At 40.6% G+C, this 21,129-nt stretch overlaps 2 protein-coding genes across 3 annotated transcripts in view; one reads left to right on the top strand and one right to left on the bottom strand.

The window, feature by feature from the left end:
* The first annotated feature begins 1,203 nt into the window (after window positions 1-1,203).
* On the top strand, window positions 1,204-13,898 carry tmem98 (transmembrane protein 98). Its single transcript, XM_085785365.1, has 7 exons — window positions 1,204-1,308; window positions 4,739-5,044; window positions 9,341-9,472; window positions 9,571-9,604; window positions 11,272-11,387; window positions 11,742-11,801; window positions 13,645-13,898. The coding sequence occupies exons 2-7, from the start codon at window positions 4,914-4,916 to the stop codon at window positions 13,847-13,849; spliced, it is 678 nt and encodes a 225-aa protein (XP_085641491.1). The 5' UTR covers window positions 1,204-1,308; window positions 4,739-4,913; the 3' UTR covers window positions 13,850-13,898.
* Window positions 13,899-17,519: 3,621 nt separating this feature from the next.
* Window positions 17,520-21,129, bottom strand: part of svilc (supervillin c) — a 43,664-nt gene continuing 40,054 nt past the window's right edge. For both annotated transcript variants that reach the window (XM_085783382.1, XM_085783383.1), the window contains 2 exons: window positions 19,492-19,647; window positions 17,520-17,936 (listed from right to left, as the gene is read on the bottom strand). In XM_085783382.1, the coding sequence (XP_085639508.1) occupies window positions 17,847-17,936; window positions 19,492-19,647 (246 nt within the window). In that variant the 3' untranslated portion in view covers window positions 17,520-17,846. The remainder of the gene's footprint in view (window positions 17,937-19,491; window positions 19,648-21,129) is intronic.

Genomic DNA, 21,129 nt, shown 5'->3' with positions numbered 1-21,129 from the left:
AGTGACATTTTGACTAGAAATAAGACAAATATTCTTGGAAATATTTAGAATTTTTGCAGTGCACTGCTCAAACATTAACCTGCAGCTTGGTGTCCTCCTGCTTTCATGCTGGATGGTTGGTTCAGTGGCGGGATGGACGGGCGGGGTAATTATCTCTGCTGGAGGAGGAGGAGGAGGTGATGATGGAGCAGAGTGAGACACACAGGGATGTACATGGTGTTAATGTAGAGGAAAAAGCCTTCAGACGGTGGTGAAACAGGAGGAGGATGAAGATGAAGATGAAGATGAAGCTGCAGCTTCACACTCGGGATAAATGAGCAGTGATGCGTTCAGGGACACACCGGTGTTCGGTGTTCTCCCCTGTCGTCCTTCTGGGTCAAATTGACCCAATCTGTTTCCATCCTCCATCCTTCCTTCTTTCCTTCCTTTTTCCCTTCCTTCTTTCCTTCCCTTCGTCCTTACTTCTTCTTCCTCTTTGATCCAAAGATCTGTTCCCTAGCCCTCCATCTTTCTTTCCTTCCCTTTTCCCTTCCTTCTACCTCCCTTCTTCCTTCCTTCTTCTTCCTTCCTTGAACGAATCTGTTCCCTCACTCCAACTTTCTTTCCTTCCTTCTTTCCACAATCCTTCCTTGTTTCCTTCCTTCCTTCCTTCCTTCCCTTGGCCCTTACTTCTTCCTTCCTTTTTGACTCAATCTGGCCCAATCTGTTCCCTCCCTCCATCTATCTTTCCTTCCTTTTCCCTTCCTTCTTTCCTCCCATCTTCCCCTTTGTCCTTCCTTTCTTCCTTCCTTCCTTCCTTTCTTCCTTGACCCAGGAGGACAACAGAAGGGTTAATACATTTTTTTTTACCTTCATAAAGTTGATGATGGACGATTGTGGAACAATGACAGATAGATAGATAGATAGATAGATAGATAGATAGATAGATAGATAGATAGATAGATAGATAGATAGATAGATAGATAGAACAGGTGTGCTGCTTCACCCTTTCTCTCGCGCGCCACCAAGCGTTAATATTGACGTGTACCAGCTTTTCTTAAGTAGCAGCGGGAGCGCGCACTTCCCTCACTCACCCACCACCTCCAGTCCACACACTCACACACACACTTCTGCTGTGAGCGCGCTCCCGGGGAGTTTTGATCTTGATGTGCACCATCCGTCTCCGCGGCGCGTTCACGAGCCTCCTCAGCTCCTGGAGATGTCGGTGCCGTCTCCGCGCGCGCGCCCGGTGTGTCCGAGGGGAAAGTATTCAGTCTCCAAAAACCAATCCGACTAAAAAATAAATAAAATGAAGGACAAAATGTGTCGGTAAGTGACCGGAAATCAAACCTGCAGTGTGTGTGAGAATGTGTGTGTGTGTGTGTCAGGCTTTAGTAGAAGTTTTTACTTTTTAACTTGTTAGTTTAAAAAAAAAGTTTGTTAGAGAAACTCCGCTCAGGCACGAGCCCGAGTGACTGAACTGACCTCGGTAAAAATCAATCTGAAAGCATCAAATACATGAGTTTATGTCGTTTATAGCCTACTGATAAAAACCAGTTTGTTGTGAAGATTTACTTTAATATTCATTGTAGTTTCTCGGCTTTATCACCGATTTCACCTTCAGTTGTGTTTTGTTCTTTAGCTCGAAGCCTTTGAGTGTTTTTAGTTTAGTTAAAATTAACAAGTTTTCTCAGCTTTTACAATGTTTTGTTGTTGTTGTTGTTGTTGTTGTTGTTGATCTGTGTGGAGAAGTGAGCAGCTCAGTCACAGTTACAGACTCGTTAACAGCAGAACAGACATAAAGAGTCAGTAGTTGAAGTGCTTGTTGCTGTAGCAGCTCATATTGTGTGTTTGCAATGAAACTTCTGCAGAATCACTAAAAACTAAAGTGGTCAAATGGAGTTTACTGCATCAAAAAAAAGTAAATACTTTCTGTGTTTATTTGGATTTCCCAGCAGTGACAGTGCGGATGAACATCTGTGTTTCAAAGTGTCTGTTTGTCCAAGTGTTTATTCTTCCTATTCATCACAGACAGAAAAACTGAATCCTAGGAAACAACGGTGGCGTTTTTAAGCTTCCAGAAACAACCAGGCTGAGGAAAGAAAGAAAGAAAGAAAGAAAGAAAGAAAGAAAGAAGTCCCTGAATGCAACACTAATTAATCTGATTATAGAATTACAACATTCCTGAGCTGAAACTCACATAGCTAATCATCCAGGGGGGGAAAAATGCAGGTTTACAGTGTTGTAATGTTGAAAAATTCAACTTTACACATGAACACACAAAACTGTAGCCTACACCTGCTTTAAAAAATGTCACAGCTGATTTAATAACAACTCATTTACAGTCACCACTGCATCAGTGTCAGCTTCCTCCTACAGTCACACACACACACACACACAAAAGACCTGAGGGAGGAGGAAGAGGAGGAGAAAGAGGAGGAGGGGCAGGGCGGGTTAATGAGTGACCGGACCGGGCAGAGCTCAGATTTACTTTACACCTCCACAGAAACTTAATGTGAGCTGCAAAAAACGATTAGCTGCAATACAAGAAGTAACAAAACAAAAAAAAAACAGTGGATTTAATCGGACATGACAGGAAATGTTAAAAGAGGTCGGAGAAAGAAGAGCAGAAATAAGTCGCTCTGATTTTTAATTTTAGCACGCTAAGAGCTGTGAAACCAGACGATAAATGACTCATTTTGAGTGTAAATCATTCTGTTGTTACTCGAAACCAGTTGACTGGTCCAGAACTAGTCCTTTATCTCAAAGTTTATACACATCATAAAAAGTAGGAAACAGTTTGTAAACAGAGCCAGGATGTAAATGTAGGTTAATGTCTCATTCCCTCTTTCAGATTGCACACTTAAAAATGCATTAAAGGTGTACAGAAAAGAAAATTGAATTTGAGCCCACTCTGGGTCATAAAATTAGTGTAATAACTCATCTATCAGACGATGTAGGCCAAACTTTGTGCAAAATTCTATTTTTGAGTAAATCCGGGATGAAAGTGTGGTATTTTTTTTGCATTGGATAATGCAGCCGCACGGATTATACGTCAGCCTGTACACGATTCATCAGCCACTGATATTGGATCCGTCATCCGTCATTCAAACGTCTGAGACACACACACACGGAGCTCGGCCTCGCCCCAAGCTTTGAATATCCCGCCCTCGATAACAACTTCAAATTCGTTTTCCTCACTCGGGTAAACTCGTGTTGCAGCTTGTGACAACTCGGCGCGACAAACAGGACAAACGGCCATTTCTGTACACCTTTAATATTTCAGTTTACCCTCTACGACAAAACTATCTAACTATAATCTATGTCAGGGCTGTCAAACGTGCAGCCCACGGGCCCGAAACCGGCCCACAGGATGAATTTGGAGAGGAACAAGGGCGCTGGTCCAGTCCGTACAGGAAGTTGGTCTTCTCCGTGTGTCTTGTTCGGCGCTGTGTTCAAACGGTAGATCAAGGATACGATAGACATGAAGAGATGGAACTGTAAGAGAAAGAGTGTTTTAATTATCATCCACATTACGTTACAATTAATATTACTGTAATTGTAAATCGATGCAACATCAACATGATCGCTTGATCACGTGATTATTTTAGGCTTCGAATTGCGAACATCTCAGTTAACTAGTAAATTATGCAGTTACGATAAATATGTAACTGCGAAATAAAATGAAAATATATATTTTCCGGTATGGAGCGGTGAATGGCGAATAATATACACGGAAGAAAACCAACTTCCGGTTGTGACTTCCGGTACAGAAGACGGGTTCTGTTGTGAATTTGTCAAGTGTGAAAGCTACAGAGAAGACAGAACAGGGCATAATGTTGTGTAAAATTGCACACATTTTTCTCAAGAAATTTCAAGTTGTTGATAATATGTTCTGTAAAAGGATAGTTTATATAATGTAAAACGTCTTAACGCACTAAAACAAAGGGAAAGGTTTATAGTTCTCATTATTTGCGGGTTATTATGATGTTATTATACCGGTCTGGCCCATCAAACCCCTGAACTAAAATGAGTTTGACGTCTACATTAGACTTCACCACTGGATTAACATTGTGAATGTGTTTTATCTGTGTGACTCCTCAGTTTAAGGAGCTGAAGCTGAGTTAGTTTTGTTTTTAGTGAAAGAGAATAAAGTTTAAATCTTGTTCTGAGGCCTGAACGATCAATTTTTAAGATTTAAAGAATAGGCCTACACCCTGCATTTTTTTTAAAAAAAAAAAGGACAGTTGTGAATAAGTTTTAAAAACAAAACAAAAAACTGAATTAATCTCATTGGACTGAGAACCACAGATGGTGAAAGGTCGAAGGTCGTCGTCGATAGCTTTGTGGGTTTGTCCTCAGACGGTTGTTGACTCTGTGACTCTGAGAGCTGATTGTGGTTTTAGCTGAAGGTCTCTCAATCTGCTCCCATTATTAGTATTATAAAGTGTAAACAGAGTGTGTGTGTGTGTGTGTGTGTGTGTGTGTGTGTGTGTGTGTGTGTGTGTGTGTGTGTGTGTGTGTGTGTGTGTGGTGAGATGGGGGCGTGTCTTATCAGAAACTGACCAATCGCTGCAGACAGGGAGCAGAGCTGCGTTGTGTTGCAACAAAAAACGGAAATGAGAGATGTGTAAAGATGATGATGATAATAGCTAATAATAATGATGATGATGATGATGATGATGATGATGATGTCGTCGCTCTTCTCTGGTGTGGTGTCGTCCAATCAGAGTGAACCTACCAATTATTCTCTCCTCAGCAGATGAGCTCCCGCCCGTAACTCCGCTGCTCGGACAATCAGCCGGATCCTGATTGGACTCCTCCTCCTCCTCCTCTTCCTCCTCCTCTTCATCATCATCATCCTCCTCCTCTTCCTCTTGACGAGTCGCTGCCTGCCCACCACCGCCGCCGCCGCTGTGGGAGCCGGAGTCACCATGGAGACGGTGGTGATCGTGGCCATCGGGGTGTTGGCCACCATCTTCCTGGCCTCCTTCGTCGCCCTGGTGGTGGTGTGCAGACACCGCTACTGCCACCCGCACCACCTGCTGCACCACTTCGACTCCAAGTCAGTGGATCCACAGTTTAAACCACTGATGGCTTTACAATACAATAGAATAGAATAGAATAAGACTTTATTAGGGGGAATTTAAAGTGTCAGAGCAGCAGGAACATATACAACACAAGATATAGAACAAAACACACAGTAAAGTTGCAGAATCAGTGTTCACATGTGCAATAATAACAATAAATATAATAAATAGATACTAGATAATAAAAGATAAGTGCTTTAGGTCCAGATTCAATCAATCAATTGATCAGTCTATCAAATTTTCAAACGAATCCAATGCAGTTTAAAGTCTTGCAGGCCAACAGTTGGATTAAAAAACAAAAAGGCAAATCTTGGAGACCAGTGCACACCGACTGCACCGTGACATATGAGGAGTTAAAGTAATACAAGATCAAGAATAAAAACAGAAACAATCAGTAAAATAACAACAAGAAAGAAATAAAGCAGCATTAAGAGAAGACATAAAACTGATTATTAATCCCACACATGGGACATTTGGTTGTTTCAGTAGCATTTGACTTAGACTTTTGACATTTATTGTCCCTCTAAGGGAAATTCTTTTTCACATGACCATTTACATTTCGTTAAAAAAGGTAAAAAAAAGTAGAAGAATATGCAAATATAGATATCAAAATGATGAAAGATATAGTTATGTACCAAAATGTTTTAAGAACATATAGCCTACAGTTATTTACGAAGTAATAAAGTATTGCACAGATGTGTTGAGTGTGGGGGTGTACACTGTGTGAATGCAGACTAAATAGTGGAATAGAAAAGAAAGAAAATCTCAGATGTTGCATTTCCCTGTGACCCAGTCCGATCCCTTTGCAAACAGCCACAGAGTCAGAGAGAAGGAAAAGTAAACAACCTTCAATCTGCAGCGTCTGGAGGGTTTTACCTGCAGAGCTGGAAACACCTTCGACACACCCCCAGCTTCTCCTCCACCTCCTCATCCTCCTTCTCCTCCTCCCCACTGTCTGACTCCTGCAGTCCAGTATTACAGCTGCAGGCATCTGGACAGTAGAGAACCAATCACCTTGTAGAAAACCAGCATGAGAACAAAAGTTTCGCTACATAAATCAAAATTTTCACGTCACTATGTCACCGTTTAGACTAATCTCTCTGATGTTTATAACGTCTAGTTACAAGTTATCTGAGTTACAACATGACTGAGCTAACTGGAGTAGTAAGTTTCATGTCGTGTCCGACAATGGGAGGGTTTTAACAGCTGACGGCCGCCATGATGTTAGCTTAGCTGCTGCCGTTAGCTTAGCTACTGCCGCTACTGCCGTCAGCTGTCCCTGTCAGCTGAGCCACTGATGCTTTCTAGACACCGTGATTCCCCCAAACTGAATAAATACAACACATAGCAACACAAACTTTGCCCGTGCACACAGAAATAGTAGGCTAATGTTTCTTAAATCATTTCAGATTTGTCTAAACGGTGATAGTTGCGTGAAAAACATGATATAGGCTAGTAGCCTACCCGGAAGTAGTTGTAAACAACAAGGCGATTCTATATGGAGGAAGTAGAGTTTTACCTACAGTACTTCTGCCTTTCTGCCTTTGTTTTATTTCCACCACTACTTCTCTGTCCTAGTTTAACACTAAAACACTAAGTCAGGGTTGCCAACTCTCACGCATCTGGCGTGTGTCACACGCTTTTAGGTCCTGTCTCACGCTCTCACGCCACTCAAACAATTCTCACGCCAAAATCAAGCGATTCGGCAAAAAAAAAAAAAAAAAATTAAAGCAAGCTTTGGCACTCATAGGCTCTCTGATTGGTGTGCGTGATGCTTATCCGCGTGTCGATTGGACGGCTGCTCAAGCCTGTGATCACAGCACAGTAGGATGGGGAGTTGTCGATTCGCGACCCCCTCCCCCAACAGCGGCACGGTGTTGAAGCCTGGACCCGACTTGGTCCGAATCCGATGGCCAAAAAAAAGAGGGAGAGAGCGAAGCCCGAGACACAACCTGACCTGACCGAGTTGTTTTCGGACTGAACGCGGCTCGAACTGACGCCTGCGGTCGGGCTGGTTGGGCCAGTCCGTTGAAAACTATAAAATCAAGATACAGACTTGGTAGAACAAAAGTACAGCCAGGCAGCTCAGTCCAGAGAGCAGAGGAGAGAGAGACAGCGCAGCAACAGGTGTGTGTGTGTGTGTGTGTGTGTGTGTGTGTGTGTGTGTGTGTGTGTGTGTGTGTGTGTGTACGTCTGTGTGTACGTGTGTGCGCAACTGCGCATGCATGCACGTGGGCCATACCTGCAAACTCTGAATGGGTGTTTATTATAATGTTTATTACAGAAGAGAAACACACATTTCAGGACCTGACTTGTATCATCAGGCTGTAGTAGAAGACTGAAAATCACAGGACATGTCTGTTCTGTCCTTTCATATATTAATAGGCTCAATAGGCTGGTCCAGGCCAAAAGCCACAGCTCCCCACTAGACCAGTTTCATACACTCCAGTCATACAATGATAGGAACCACAGATCTGCTTTTTTCCCTCTTATCTGAAGCAAATGTTGTGTTTTCCCTTTATTTTCTTCTCAGAGTACACCAGATTGCTTCAAATACATGTTAAAATCACATTTTTTTCCTGGGGGGGTGCCCCCAAACCCCCCTAGAGGGATATTTTTTGTCACCTATTAACACCTCTAGCCTACTCAGTTTGCAGGTATAATGTGTGTGTGTGTGTGTGTGTGTGTGTGTGTGTGTGTGTGTGTGTGTGTGTGTGTGTGTGTGTGTGTGTGTGTAAGAGAGAGAGGCAGAGAGAAAAATTACAATAAACATAACTATTATTATTATTATAGACAGCCCCCCCCCCCGCCAACAGAATCTCACTCCAGCCCAGGACCAAAAGTTGGCAACCCTGCACTAAGTAGAGTTTAGTCTTGATTCATTATGTGAAGTGCAGCAGCATTCAACACTACTTGTACCACATCCACTACTAGGCAACTACGCCTGTGCAAAAAAAAAAGAAAGAAAAAAAGCCCACACAAGAACTTATTTGAAGCTTTTATTTTAACCCATCCATCAATCAATCTTTACTTTATTCTTTTGTGCAGCACTTTTCATAGAAACAATAAAACACAGAATAAAAGCGATAACAAAAAAAAAATCTAACGACTCCAAACTGCACAACAAAACAGTTAAATATATAAAAGAATATTAGAAATATAACTAATAACAAGAAGAAGAACAGGAACTGAGGAAGCTGTCATGAGTTTCATACATTTCCACAGAGGATATTTCAATCATCACAAGTGCAATAAAAAAAAAAGTACATATGAGTCCTGCTGCTCTGCTAATTGTCTGACAAAGCTGCACTGCATTGATTTACAATAATGTCATAATGATTGGTTTAAAGTTGGTCTTGTGATTATTATTGGACTGATAACAGGTTAGTGAAACATTATGGACATGATGCTTCATGATGCTATCACTGTAAGATGTTCTACCTCTGAGTTATTCATGATACAGCTGATTAAATGTAGGAAGGTGAACTCTTAATTTGAAGGGATAGTTCACCCAAAATTCAAATTTTCAACTAAGGGCTGGGAGAAGTTTCAGAGTCCTCCGTGGCTTCTCTGAGTTACGGCGGGGCTCCGTGCAGCACTGCATGTCCATATAATGGTTGTCAATGGATACCAACTTTCTTCGTCCAAAAAGACACTCCAAAAAACATCCAAATACCTCCATAGTGCTCGTCTGTAATGTCCCTCTTGTACTGAAGCCCCAACATGAGAAATTGTTCCGAAAAAAATTAAATAGCCTAAGTCTATGTTTTAAGCTTGTTTGTAGCGGAAGCTCCCAGTGTTTCTCTGCCGGAATCTCGCGCGATTTGCGGAGCCGTGAACTGGGTGTCAATGCAAATCGCGCGAGATTTGGACGGACCAGGAAGAGCAGTGCTGGGAGCTTCTGCTACAAACAAGCTTAAAACATAGACTTATTTAATTTTTTTCAGAACAATTTCTCATGTTGGGGCTTCAATACAAGAGGGACATTACAGACGAGCACTATGGAGGTATTTGGATGTTTTTTGGTGTGTCTCTTTGGACGAAGAAAAGTGAGCTCCGTTTGCTACCGTCATATGGACATGCAGTGCTGCACGGAGCCCCGCTGTAACTCTCCCAGCCCTTAGTCCACATGAGGGTGAGTAGATAATGAGTGAAATTTCAATTTTGGGTGAACTATCCCTTTAACTTAATTCAAGCCCCAAAAAAAGTCATTTATCTCAGATATTGATGGATAACCATGTGTTGGTTATTGATTGTTACATGTGTGACAGACCGACAGTCGACCTGATCGGAGCCATGGAGACTCAGAGCGAGCTGTCGGAGCTGGAGCTGGACGACGTGGTCATCACCAACCCGCACATCGAGGCCATCCTGGAGAACGAGGACTGGATCGAAGACGCCTCGTACGTGCTTGTTTGTTTTGTTTTGTTTGTTTTGTTGTTTGTGGAGTCGTTCGTGTTTTTATCATCAGCTAATTCTGTGAACTTTCCTCCTCCGGCAGCGGTCTGGTCTCTCACTGCATCTCCATCCTGAAGGTAACAGAAGCTTTTTACAGAGATCTTGTTTAAAGACTCAGAGTTTCAGTCTGTTAGCTGCCCTGTTCCTATTGATTCTTCTAAAGGGATAGTTCAACATTTTGGCAAATTGGCCCATTGCCATAATCCCTATAGTCATAGCAGTAGGTTCGTTACCTTTAATCGTTGGTGCAAGCTATTTTTAGAACGGCGGAGCAGAGCCGTGAGCTGCTCAGAGCTACGCTACGGAGGCTCATGAGATTTCTTGGTTTCCCTCATCAAACTCATCAAATACACAATCCAACAACTCCAAAACGCTCTGGTGGACAAGTTGTGACCTGCACATTCACCACGCTATGAGATAATAACACAACGTTACCAGACAGAGTTGTTTTAGAGGGAAATACAGAGACTGCTTGATGAAAAACTGTCCCTGAAGGCAACGTGCATCAGTGGTTTTGCATGAATTTCCCTCTAAAACAATTCTGTCTGGTAACGTTGTGTTATCTCATAGCGTGGTGAATGTGCAGGTCACAACTTGTCCACCAGAGCGTTGTGGAGTTGTTGGATTGTGTATTTGATGAGTTTGATGAGGGAAACCAAGAAATCCCATGAGCCTCCGTAGCGTAGCTCTGAGCAGCTCACGGCTCTGCTCCGCCGTTCTAAAAATAGCTTGCACCGACAATTAAAGGTAACGAACCTACTGCTATGACTATAGGGATTATGGCAATGGGCCAATTTGCCAAAATGTTGAACTATCCCTTTAATAAATTAATCGTTTGGTCCATAAAACATCAGAAAACGGGACATCTGTTTTAGATTGAGATTGAGGAAATGCAACAACAACAGTACAAGAATATAAAGGTGTTGCAGCCTCCACACTGATCCACCTCCACCACTTAGGCTCAGTGATTCATCTTCTTCCATCACACACACGCGCACACACACACACACACACACACACACACAGATATAGATTGATTCACACTGTTCTGTTCAGGTAGACACATAATGTATGTACCAGTATCATACAGGATTGCTACCATATCAAACATACGTAGATGCAATAGACCCAATACAAACTAACCTATAGGCTGCACTATATTACCACTTCTCATTCTGTACAACACTTCCTTCATGTTCCTTCGGTTCATTTTTAATTCTAAGTAAAGTTTCCAAAAAAGAGAAATAACGATTGATTACGTAGAAATAGCCCGGAAATAACGGTCAATTTCAAGGACTTGGTGGAGAAACATTCTGGCCTTTCCCATAAAATTTAAAGCATGAAAATCATTTGTAATCTTTAGCCTTTATAAAAAACATGACATTACTTTGAAATTGACTGTTATTTCTTGACATTACTACACAATTAATAGTTATTTCTTGGCTATTTCTTGACATTATCACATAATTAACGGGCTGTAAATTAAAAGGGTTACAAAAGGGGTTTGTTTTGTTCTCTGAAGTCACTTTTTTTTTTTAATTGTTAAAGATCTGAAAGTTGTCTAGTGTGTAGCTACTAATTAGCACTTTTTAAAAAAATATAGTATATATTTAAACACAGGACATTACATGAACAATGACATACATATAGTAAAAGTCACACTTCCTTCTTTGTTAATTCAAATACCAGAAAATGACTTGTATTAATTAATCAGCGACTTGTGTCTCCACACACACACACACAGATCTGCCACACTTTGACTGAGAAGCTGGTTGCCATGACGATGGGCTCCGGGGCAAAGGTCAAAGCCCCAGCGAGCCTGAGTGACATCATCACGGTGGCGAAACGCATCAGCCCGAGGTAATTAAAACAACACTAACAGGCAGAAACACTGTTTTTTGGGCTATTTTTCTTCCTTAACATGTCTTCTTTCAGAGAAGTCAAAAGAAATGGTAGGAAATCCACATTAAGTTGGTTATTTTTACTTCATTTAGTCTTTTTTATCAGTAGATTTCTCTTAAATTCACCAAAAGTTAACATGCTACTGTGACATTTGTCTTAATGTAAGTGATAAACATGGGAAGTTTCATGTTGATATCTGTGATTTAAATGTTTTTTACCTTATTCGCCTGTAGTGTCTCATCTTAATAAAAGAATAACAGCAACACTATGACCTCTAACCTCTCTGTCCTCACTGTCGTCTCTGTCCCTCAGGGTGGACGACGTGGTCCGGTCCATGTACCCTCCTCTGGACCCGATCCTCCTGGACGCCAGGTGATCGATGATGCTCTGTGTTTTTCTGCCCTTTGACAGTTTAATGCACAAATACTGATGGATTAGAGACGTGAGGGGGCATTAATGTAATAATCTGAGATAAACTGACACACATGGAATACAAATACACAGCAAAGTGATGCCACCAGGAAAATATTATAATTAGAAAAGTAAAGCCATTTTTCACCATTTTCTCAAAATGACCTGCAAACAATGTAACATATTATGCCCATTTATAAAATTTACTAATATGACATAAATGCACAATTAATGCAGATACAGTATGTGCTATGATATATTTTAATTATTCTGCAAAAGGTAGATGATCTGCCAGACAAATGAATTTCCCTTTAGGGGTTAATAAAGTCTTTTATATCTCATCTTATCTTTATCTTATCTTATCTCTAATCCATACAGATATGTATGTTATGTTTATATTGAGTACATTATGTATGTCCCATAATTAATAATCCATCTAAAGGCCTGTCAATATATGATGTCATTATAAACAGTGGGTTCAATAGTCTGAGACCAGTTTACCAGGATGTAAATATACATCAACTTCAATGTAGACATTAAAATAAAAACACACAGTATATACACAATATTTGAATTTGCAAGCATAAAGTAAATATGTTTAATTTAACATATTGTTAACATACATGGTCACAACATCTTATACCCTATGAAAATTAAAAATACAGATATTTGTATTTGTTATAAACGTATATTTTTATATATTAATAGGTGACATCATGTACATAATGTGTCATATTATTACATATTTGAGTAACACTTTATCATAAGTACATACTATTAAGCATTAGTTAAGCATTAATAAATACTGAATTCATTATTTATAACACATGAATACTCATTAGTATAATGTTAAAAAGTTAAAAATCTGATAAACAAGTTTTGTGGAGGACAGTCTGGAGATGCTCTCTAGCAAGTTTGGTGACAATTGAGCAAAAATTGTGGGAGGAGATGGTGAGGTTTTATAAGTTTTACAGTTATTGAAAAAAACTCAGTATTGGACTTTATAATTTGTAATGAGTTTAAGTGGACAAAGTTTCAGCAGTATTGGGGCTACATTTTGGTGAAAGTTGCAAAACTGTAGCATGTACCGTTGCTTTGGTAGGAATTTTCAAAGTTTTAAATTTAAACGAATTGAAACTTTTGTCCACTTAAACTCATTACAAATTATGAAGTCCATCAGTCAGTTTTTTTCAATAACTGTAAAACTTATAAAACCTATCTCCTCCCACAATTTTTGCTCAATTGTCACCAAACTTGTCAGAGAGCATCTTCAGACTGTCCTCCACAAAACTTGTTTCTCAGATTTTTAACTTTTTAACTTTATACTGTGTTAAAAAGCACTAACTGTATTTATAAACCACATACTAATGAGTATTCATGCATTATAAATGAAGAATTCAGTATTTATTCATGCTTAACTAATGCTTAATAGTGTGTACTTATTATAAAGTGTTACCCATATTTGCATTGGATATTTTAAGCTTATGAAAAAGGCATCAGACTATAATGAATAGTCTCGATACTTGCTGCTGACAGATATAATTTTACATACCGGTAGTTGTATTTCTTCTTTTACTTATGAAACACATGTTGCAACAGCTTGTATGATGTGTTATAAATTGTTATATCTTCATACTGTATATCCAGCTGAACCAGACAAACTCCAAGCCTGTTATTTATTTATTTATTTATTTATTTTAAATGAATGCATGTTTTCCCTGCAGAAGCCAGGCGGCCGGTGAAAGCTCGTTAACAGAAACCTTTTTGTGGTTGTTTGTCTCTCTGTCTCTGTCTCCGTCGTCAGGGCCACGGCGCTGCTGCTGTCCGTCAGCCACCTGGTGCTGGTCACCCGTAACGCCTGTCACATGTCCGGCAGCTTGGACTGGATCGACCAGTCGCTGCACGCCGCCGAGGACCACATGGTGGTGCTGCGGGAGGCGGCGCTGGCCTCGGAGCCGGAGCGCAGCATTCCTCCCGGAGCCGAGCTGCAGAGGGAGCAGGCCATCTAGGAAGAGGAGGAAGAGGAGGAGGAAGAGGAGGAGGAGGAGAGGAGGAGGAGGAGGAAGATCCTGTTCCCAGTCGACACTCAACAGGCACATATCCTGTCAGACACTGAAAAGGCCTCTCACACTCATCGCCCGGTCCAAATGAATAATAAGGACCTTTTTGATCTGACTCTGCTTCCCGTTAAAAAAAAAAAAAAAATACGATAAACAACCTTAGAGAATATTAAAAAAATATAAATATATTACTTTTTTTCATCCTATTTGCAACAAAGAGCTCTGGAGAATTCCCTGCATTCACTTCAGCTGCTTAGTAATTGCTGTAAAGTAGATGTCACACATTCACATGAACAAGACGTGTGTGTCTATCTATGTGTGTGTGTGTGTGTGTGTGTGTGCAGCAGATGTTCTTATAGTGTTGAAGCTGCTGCCTGCGAGTCAGAAGAAAAAAGGGCCTTTTCACGAAATTTCTTCTTGAGTGCACCATCGCCCGGCGGTGGGCCTAAATCCAATCTCCCCGGCAGCGCGGCGCAGTCACATGGAGGCTTAGTCAGCTAATCCGTTCTGAGGAAAATAACACCCAGTTAGTCAGAGAGCTGCGACGGAGGAAGAACCTGACTTTATTTTATTTAACCATCTATGGGGCGAGTAGGGTGAGGTCGGGGAAACATCCTGCTGTGACGCTCTTAAAGGGATGGTTAAACATTTTTTGCAAATTGGCCCATTGCCATAATCCCTATATTCATAGCAGGAGGTTCGTTACCTTTAATTGTCGGTGCAAGCTATTTTTAGAACGGCGGAGCAGAGCCGTGAGCTGCTCAGAGCTACGCTACGGAGGCTCATGGGATTTCTTGGTTTCCCTCATCAAACTCATCAAATACACAATCCAACAACTCCACAACGCTCTGGGGGACAAGTTGTGACCTACACATTCACCACGCTATGAGATAATAACACAACGTTACCAGACAGAGTTGTTTTAGAGGGAAATTCATGCAAAACCAGTGATGCGCGTTGCCTTCAGGGACAGTTTTTCATCAAGCAGTCTCTGTATTTACCTCTAAAACAACTCTGTCTGGTAACGTTCTGTTATTATCTCATAGCGTGGTTGAAGGCTCTGATCTTACAAGGTTGGTTTTTTCAGCCAAGAGACGCTAGGTGGAAGGCAGAGAGCCTCCATTCTCCCTGGAACTAGTTACAAGTCATTGATTTAACCAGAACTAGGACTCTGGAGCTGCTTAATTAAGGTAAAAATCTTGCATAGTTCCCCTTTATGGGCCCAGTTATTGACTAAATAGCTGAGATCTGGTATCGGATAATGAGTCTGATCCATGACGCCAATCAATTCTCTTCAATTCCAGACAACAAACACAGAGCAACAATGTTTTATAAAGTTAGAAAAGTCATGTTAAAGTCACGCCTGTCCTCCACATGGCACGGTGTACAGGTACAGGTGTGTTCATTCAGCCGTGGTATTGGTATCGACAAAGCTGCACGAGTTCATCCCTAATTGTCACTATGGTGATCGATTCTCTTCCTCTGTGGTTTGTTTTCATGATCACAGCTGCTTTGGACGCTTGCTGTTTCAAAAAAAAAAAAAAAACTTTAAAAAAGTTGCATTCAAATTCAGCTGTATCCTACGGTGGCCCTGAGGGCTCAACACACCAGAAAGAAAACACATGACACATGCAAAAACACAACTGCATGACTAATTCCAGTCGTCACATTCATGAAGTTGTTTTTCTGAACTTGTAGCACGTTTGTGTGTCTGTGCATGTGTTGTTTTTGGAGCTTTTGGGCCACCGTAGTAGTAGAAAAAGAAGCAACTGGATCATCTATCAGTTATTTTTTATGATTGTTGCCACGTCAGAGCTGCTGAGTCTGAGGTCACAGCAGCGTGCGCTCGTGTTTCAACGTTGTGTTGATTGAGCTGAAGCTGAATTAGCGTGTTGTTGTTCTTGTTGTGGTTGTTGTGGTTGTGGTTGTAGTCGTTGTCGAGCGCCACGGGGACGTTACTGGAGCATGTCTACCTGCCCCCTCATGCATAGCTAACAGTGAATCCCCACAGAGCCCTAATAAGGCTGCAGCCTCAACACACACACACACACACAGACCTTTACACACTCAACACACACACACCATACAGTGCTGTGAAAAAGTATTTCCCCCCCCCACCCCCTCCTGCCCCCCCAGCTCCGTGTCTCCCAGACTGATTGATGTCAGTGATGTCGTGTTTCCATCTGTTCTTGAGTTTCTGTATTTGTGTCATGATGTGTTGTTGCTGTTTGAGATCTCTGAGTGGTTTAGCACAGTCGATGCTGCGTTCAAGACGACTCGAAAACTTGGAATCTCACAGAACAACCACAAAAACATGTTGGACCGGGATAAAAGTTGCATTTAAAAGTGCTTCACGTTATGTATAAACAACTTAAATAGAAGAAGCATTTTAAAATAATGACATAGATCATTTAAAATCGAATAGAAATACAGTAACAACATGAATTTACTGTCAGTAGATTCATAATGTTTTAATGTATTTTGGCTTTAAAAATGCATTTTAATCAATGTTTTACCATCGGTTCTTGTTGTGTGACATCAGACAACTGATTCTCGTAGAAGTCGGGGTAGATTTAATTTTTTTTCTCCGTCATGAGGTGGCGTTCAATTGCACTTTTTCAAATAGGAGGTCAGAAAAACCAGAGTTTCGATTTGTCTTGAACGCAGCATTAGTTAATGACTGAACATAGGGGAGGAGGGGGGTCCAGGGACAGTTTTTCTCCCTTAATCATCATTTAAAGGGATGGTTCAACATTTTGCCAAATAGTCCCATTGCCATAATCTCTATAGTCATAGCAGCAGGTTCGTTACCTTTAATTGTCGGTGCAAGCTATTTTTAGAACGGCGGAGCAGAGCCGTGAGCTGCTCAGAGCTACGCTATGGAGGCTCATGGGATTTCTTGGTTTCCCTCATCAAACTCATCAAATACACAATCCAACAACTCCACAACGCTCTGGTGGACAAGTTGTGACCTGCACATTCACTACGCTATGAGATAATAACACAACGTTACCCGACAGAGTTGTTTTAGAGGTAAATTCATGCAAAACCGCTGATGCGCGTTGCCTTCAGGGACAGTTTTTCATCAAGCAGTCTCTGAATTTCCCTCTAAAACAACTGTCTGGTAACGTTCTGTTATTATCTCATAGCGTGGTGAATGTGCAGGTCACAACTTGTCCACCAGAGCGTTGTGGAGTTGTTGGATTGTGTATTTGATGAGTTTGATGAGGGAAACCAAGAAATCCCATGAGCCTCCGTAGCGTAGCTCTGAGCAGCTCGCCGCTCTGCTCCGCCGTTCTAAAATTTGCCAAAATGTTGAACTATCGCTTTAAAAACTGTATTTTATATTCACTTTGGTTATCTCTTTGTCTACATGTAATGATGATGATGGGGTAAATCCTTCTCCACAGCTCTGAAGGTCACACTGTGTTTTAAGAAAGAAGCAGCAAAAAGAAGAAGAAGAGTTTGGATGTTGGAGAAACGTAGAAAGTGGTTCGCTGTTTGGTTTTTTTGGTTTACATTGTTTATTATTAGCATCGATCTTTTTTTTTGTAAGCACTCTTGTGTTTCTCATCTTTATCCCACAGTTTGTTACTAAGTCCTTTTACTCCCACACACCTTCTCTCTTTCTCTTTCTCTCTCTTTTTTTTTTTATCTTTCATTGATTTATTTGTACAGATAAAATGAAGTTTCATAGGAAAATGTGTTTTTTTTTTTGTTTTGTTTTGTTTTTTTGCTCTGGACAATAGCTACAGAGAAAAAAAAAATCCATGTCCGATAAAAAGTCCACACACCGTACTAATTTGACATAAATAAAAGTGAATTTTTCTTTCTTTCTTCTTTTTATTACGCTCCGAGTCCTTTTTGTGCAACAACACGGGGCCGGGGCTCACGTCCTCGCCGGCGTCTCCGTGGAGGACGAGGAGGACGAAGAAGTTCCCGCTCCTCAGCAGAGCAGCCCTTTGCTTTTCTTCAGATCCACCTGCTTCCAGCTCGGCAGCGAGGCGTACTCGTCTCTCTTCATCTCCAGAATAGTCTGAAACATCGTTGTAGTTTGTTTTTTATTATTAGTATTGACACAGTTAATCAATCTAAAACTAATCAGTAGAATATACAGTTGTGCTCATAAGTTTACACACCCTGGAAGATTTTGTAACTGTGTACCATTGTGAGTGATCAGACAAAACAGATTTCTCTTTTTTTTAATGGGATTTAAATTAAAGTGTTGAGACATCCAGAAATAACACAATCATTTTTAAAAAAGAGACTCTAACCAACAAATGTTTGATGGTACCAGACGGTGGCTTGGTATCAACAGAACTCCTCAATTTCCACTTTTATGAGAGCTTGAACACTGCTGATTGGCATTCTCAAGTCTCTGGATATCTTTTTATCTCCTTTTTCTGTTTTATAAAGTTGAACAACCTCCTCCCTCAGGACTTTTGACAGTTCTTTTGCTTTCCCCACGGCTCAGAATCCAGCAAAGTCAGTGCAGCAATGGATGAAATGTGCAGGTGTTTGTCAAGAGCCCAGAATCTCATTGACTTTTTATACACAGACACTAATTACAAGCATCAAGTTACAGGTGTGGACAGTTTCTGTGTCAATCTGTGTGTTTATTATCAGGGTAAAACTTTGAGGGTATCTAAACTACTACTAACTATCTAAACTTTGCACTCATCATTAGGATTGAAAAAAATCAAATATGATAATGATAATGATAGTAAATGGCTTCGTCCAGCCCCTAACTCTTAATTGTAAAAAGTTTTGTTGCATTATCAATTATATTTTCTGAAATGTAGCCAGTATTTCACTAATTCTGCCAGGGTATGTCAACTTTTGAGCACAACTGAACAGTATTATATACAGAGTTTACAGTTTTTTACAACACCTGAGTGTGGTTTCTAGATGTTACTGTGTATATACAGATGGAATTAGCTGTGATTGATGTGTTTACATGAGCTCAATCAACTATTTTTTCAAAAGCAATGAAACAAAATACAGGATATAGATATGTTTCAATCTACAATATTAACTGCTGTTCACTTCAGCCTTTAGGTTCGGTTGGAACATGAGGTTTTCTGTTTTGACAAATACTGTGGGTAACACTTTATAATAAGTACACACTATTAAGCGTTAGTTAAGCATTAAATACTGAATTCATCATAACACATGAATACTCATTAGTATGTAGTTTATAAACACAGTTAAAAATGTTTTACTCATCATTGATAAGCACTAATTGTATTTATAAACTACATACTAATAAATATTCATGCATTATAAATGAAGAATTCAGTATTTATTAATGCTTAATAGTGCGTACTTATTATAAAGTGTTACCACACTGTGAAAGCAATTGAACATTCAGCAGTTAACATCTACTGTTTAGGTCTTAGTTGAGCTTGTGTGTCAAAGACGTTAAAACAAATGTGTAAAATGTGTGTATTTTGTGTCAAAAGAACAAGAAACGTGTTCATTGTTCAGCACACACAGGCTGATGTTGAAAAAGTGTTGGAAGTGTTTCTATGTGTTATAGCTGGTGAGCGCTGCCCCCTGCTGGCCGAGAGGCGGCGTTGCACCGTGTTTACCTGGAAGTCGTGGTCGGACAGGTAGAGCTCCAGCTGCTGGGGGTCCACTCCGTCAGGGAGGGGGCTCCGCAGCAGCTCCTCCAGGGGGAACTGGGTCTTCATGAGCTGGGCCAGGGCGTCCTGCACCAAGGTCAGCTTCAGCCTCCCCGAGTCGGCCTGCAGCACACACACCGACACGGCATCACATCATCAGCTCTGACTGAACCTCTGACTGCTTCCATCGTCCAGTCACAGTTTAATGACTGTCCTCATGAATGAATGAGTTTATTTCGGTACATTTCAAGGCACCAACAGGCTGTAGATAGAGGCTCCCCAGGGTTATTGTAGTTCACTAAAACTAAAACTAGCAGTGAAACAATAATTTAGTGAACTGAAATAAAAATAAAAATAATAATAATAATAATAATAATAAAAACAAAAACTAAATAAAAACTAAAATGAACAATGTAAAACTGCAGTAAAGTAGAGTCAGATAACATCAGCTTAGTTGTAGTTTTCTTGTCGATGTCTAAAGCTGCAGGAAGAAAACGCCACAGCTCAATATGGGACGACTTGGAGTACGACCCACAGGTAGATAAGAGTGAAGGTAATTATGGGATGCAGCTAAAAGGGGAAAATCTCACAAATTTGGCAGTTCATGTTCAGAGGTCTGACAGAGGCTTTCTCCTAAAACATGAAAACTTAATAAAAAAAACTAAATGAAAACTAGTCAATTCCTCAAAAATAAAAACTAAACTAAAACAGTTTAATCACTTGTTGAACTCACTAAAACTAAACTGAAATAAAAAAAATCTAACTAAATAAAGTTAAAAACTAATGAAAATTTTACGAGAAGCTGCTGCTGTCACACAAAACTCTCCAACTATTGATCCAACAGAGAGAGTGAAAGTGGAGACTGATGAGCTCCTCTCAGAGTGAGGAGCCGATGACCAGGCTCAGTTTACAACACAGTCGTTGTGTATGAAACATGGAGAGGTGGTTGAATGAAGCTGATTGGATGATCCAGTCATCTGCACTAAAAAAACTACTCATGACTCCTGGTAAATACAGAGACTGCTTGCTGAAAAACTGCCCCTGAAAGCAAAACATATCAGCGGTTTTGCATGAATTTACCTCTAAAACAACTCTGTCTGGTAACGTTCTGTTATTATCTCATAGCGTGGTGAATGTGCAGGTCACAACTTGTCCACCAGAGCGTTGTGGAGTTGTTGGATTGTGTATTTGATGAGTTTGATGAGGGAAACCAAGAAATCCCATAATGAGCCTCCGCAGCGTAGCTCTGAGCAGCTCACGGCTCTGCTCCACCGTTCTAAAAGTAGCTTGCACTGACAATTAAAGGTAACGAATCTACTGCTATGACTATAGCGATTATGGCAATGGGACAATTTGCCAAAATGTTGGAACTATCCCTTTAAGTATGCAGTATCATAACTGCATTTCTGAGGTTCATAACAAACCAAACTGTTTGAAAATCGGCCAAATACTGATAAAATACTGAAATAAAGTTCTGGTTATTATAGTAGAACATGCACCATCATTAATGCTCTGAGGGAGCCAGCGGACTGAGCCAAGATGGCGGCCGTGTCATTGGACAGCATATATCTGTATATGCATATGGCAAGCCATTTTAACATTTAA

The sequence above is a fragment of the Trachurus japonicus genome, chromosome 8 (assembly GCF_045865225.1).
Source record: "Trachurus japonicus isolate A0001 chromosome 8, Traja_1.0".
Lineage (NCBI taxonomy): Eukaryota > Metazoa > Chordata > Actinopteri > Carangiformes > Carangidae > Trachurus > Trachurus japonicus.
The sequence above is the reverse complement of the archived record's forward strand: the minus strand, read 5'-3'. Positions and strand labels throughout refer to the sequence as shown.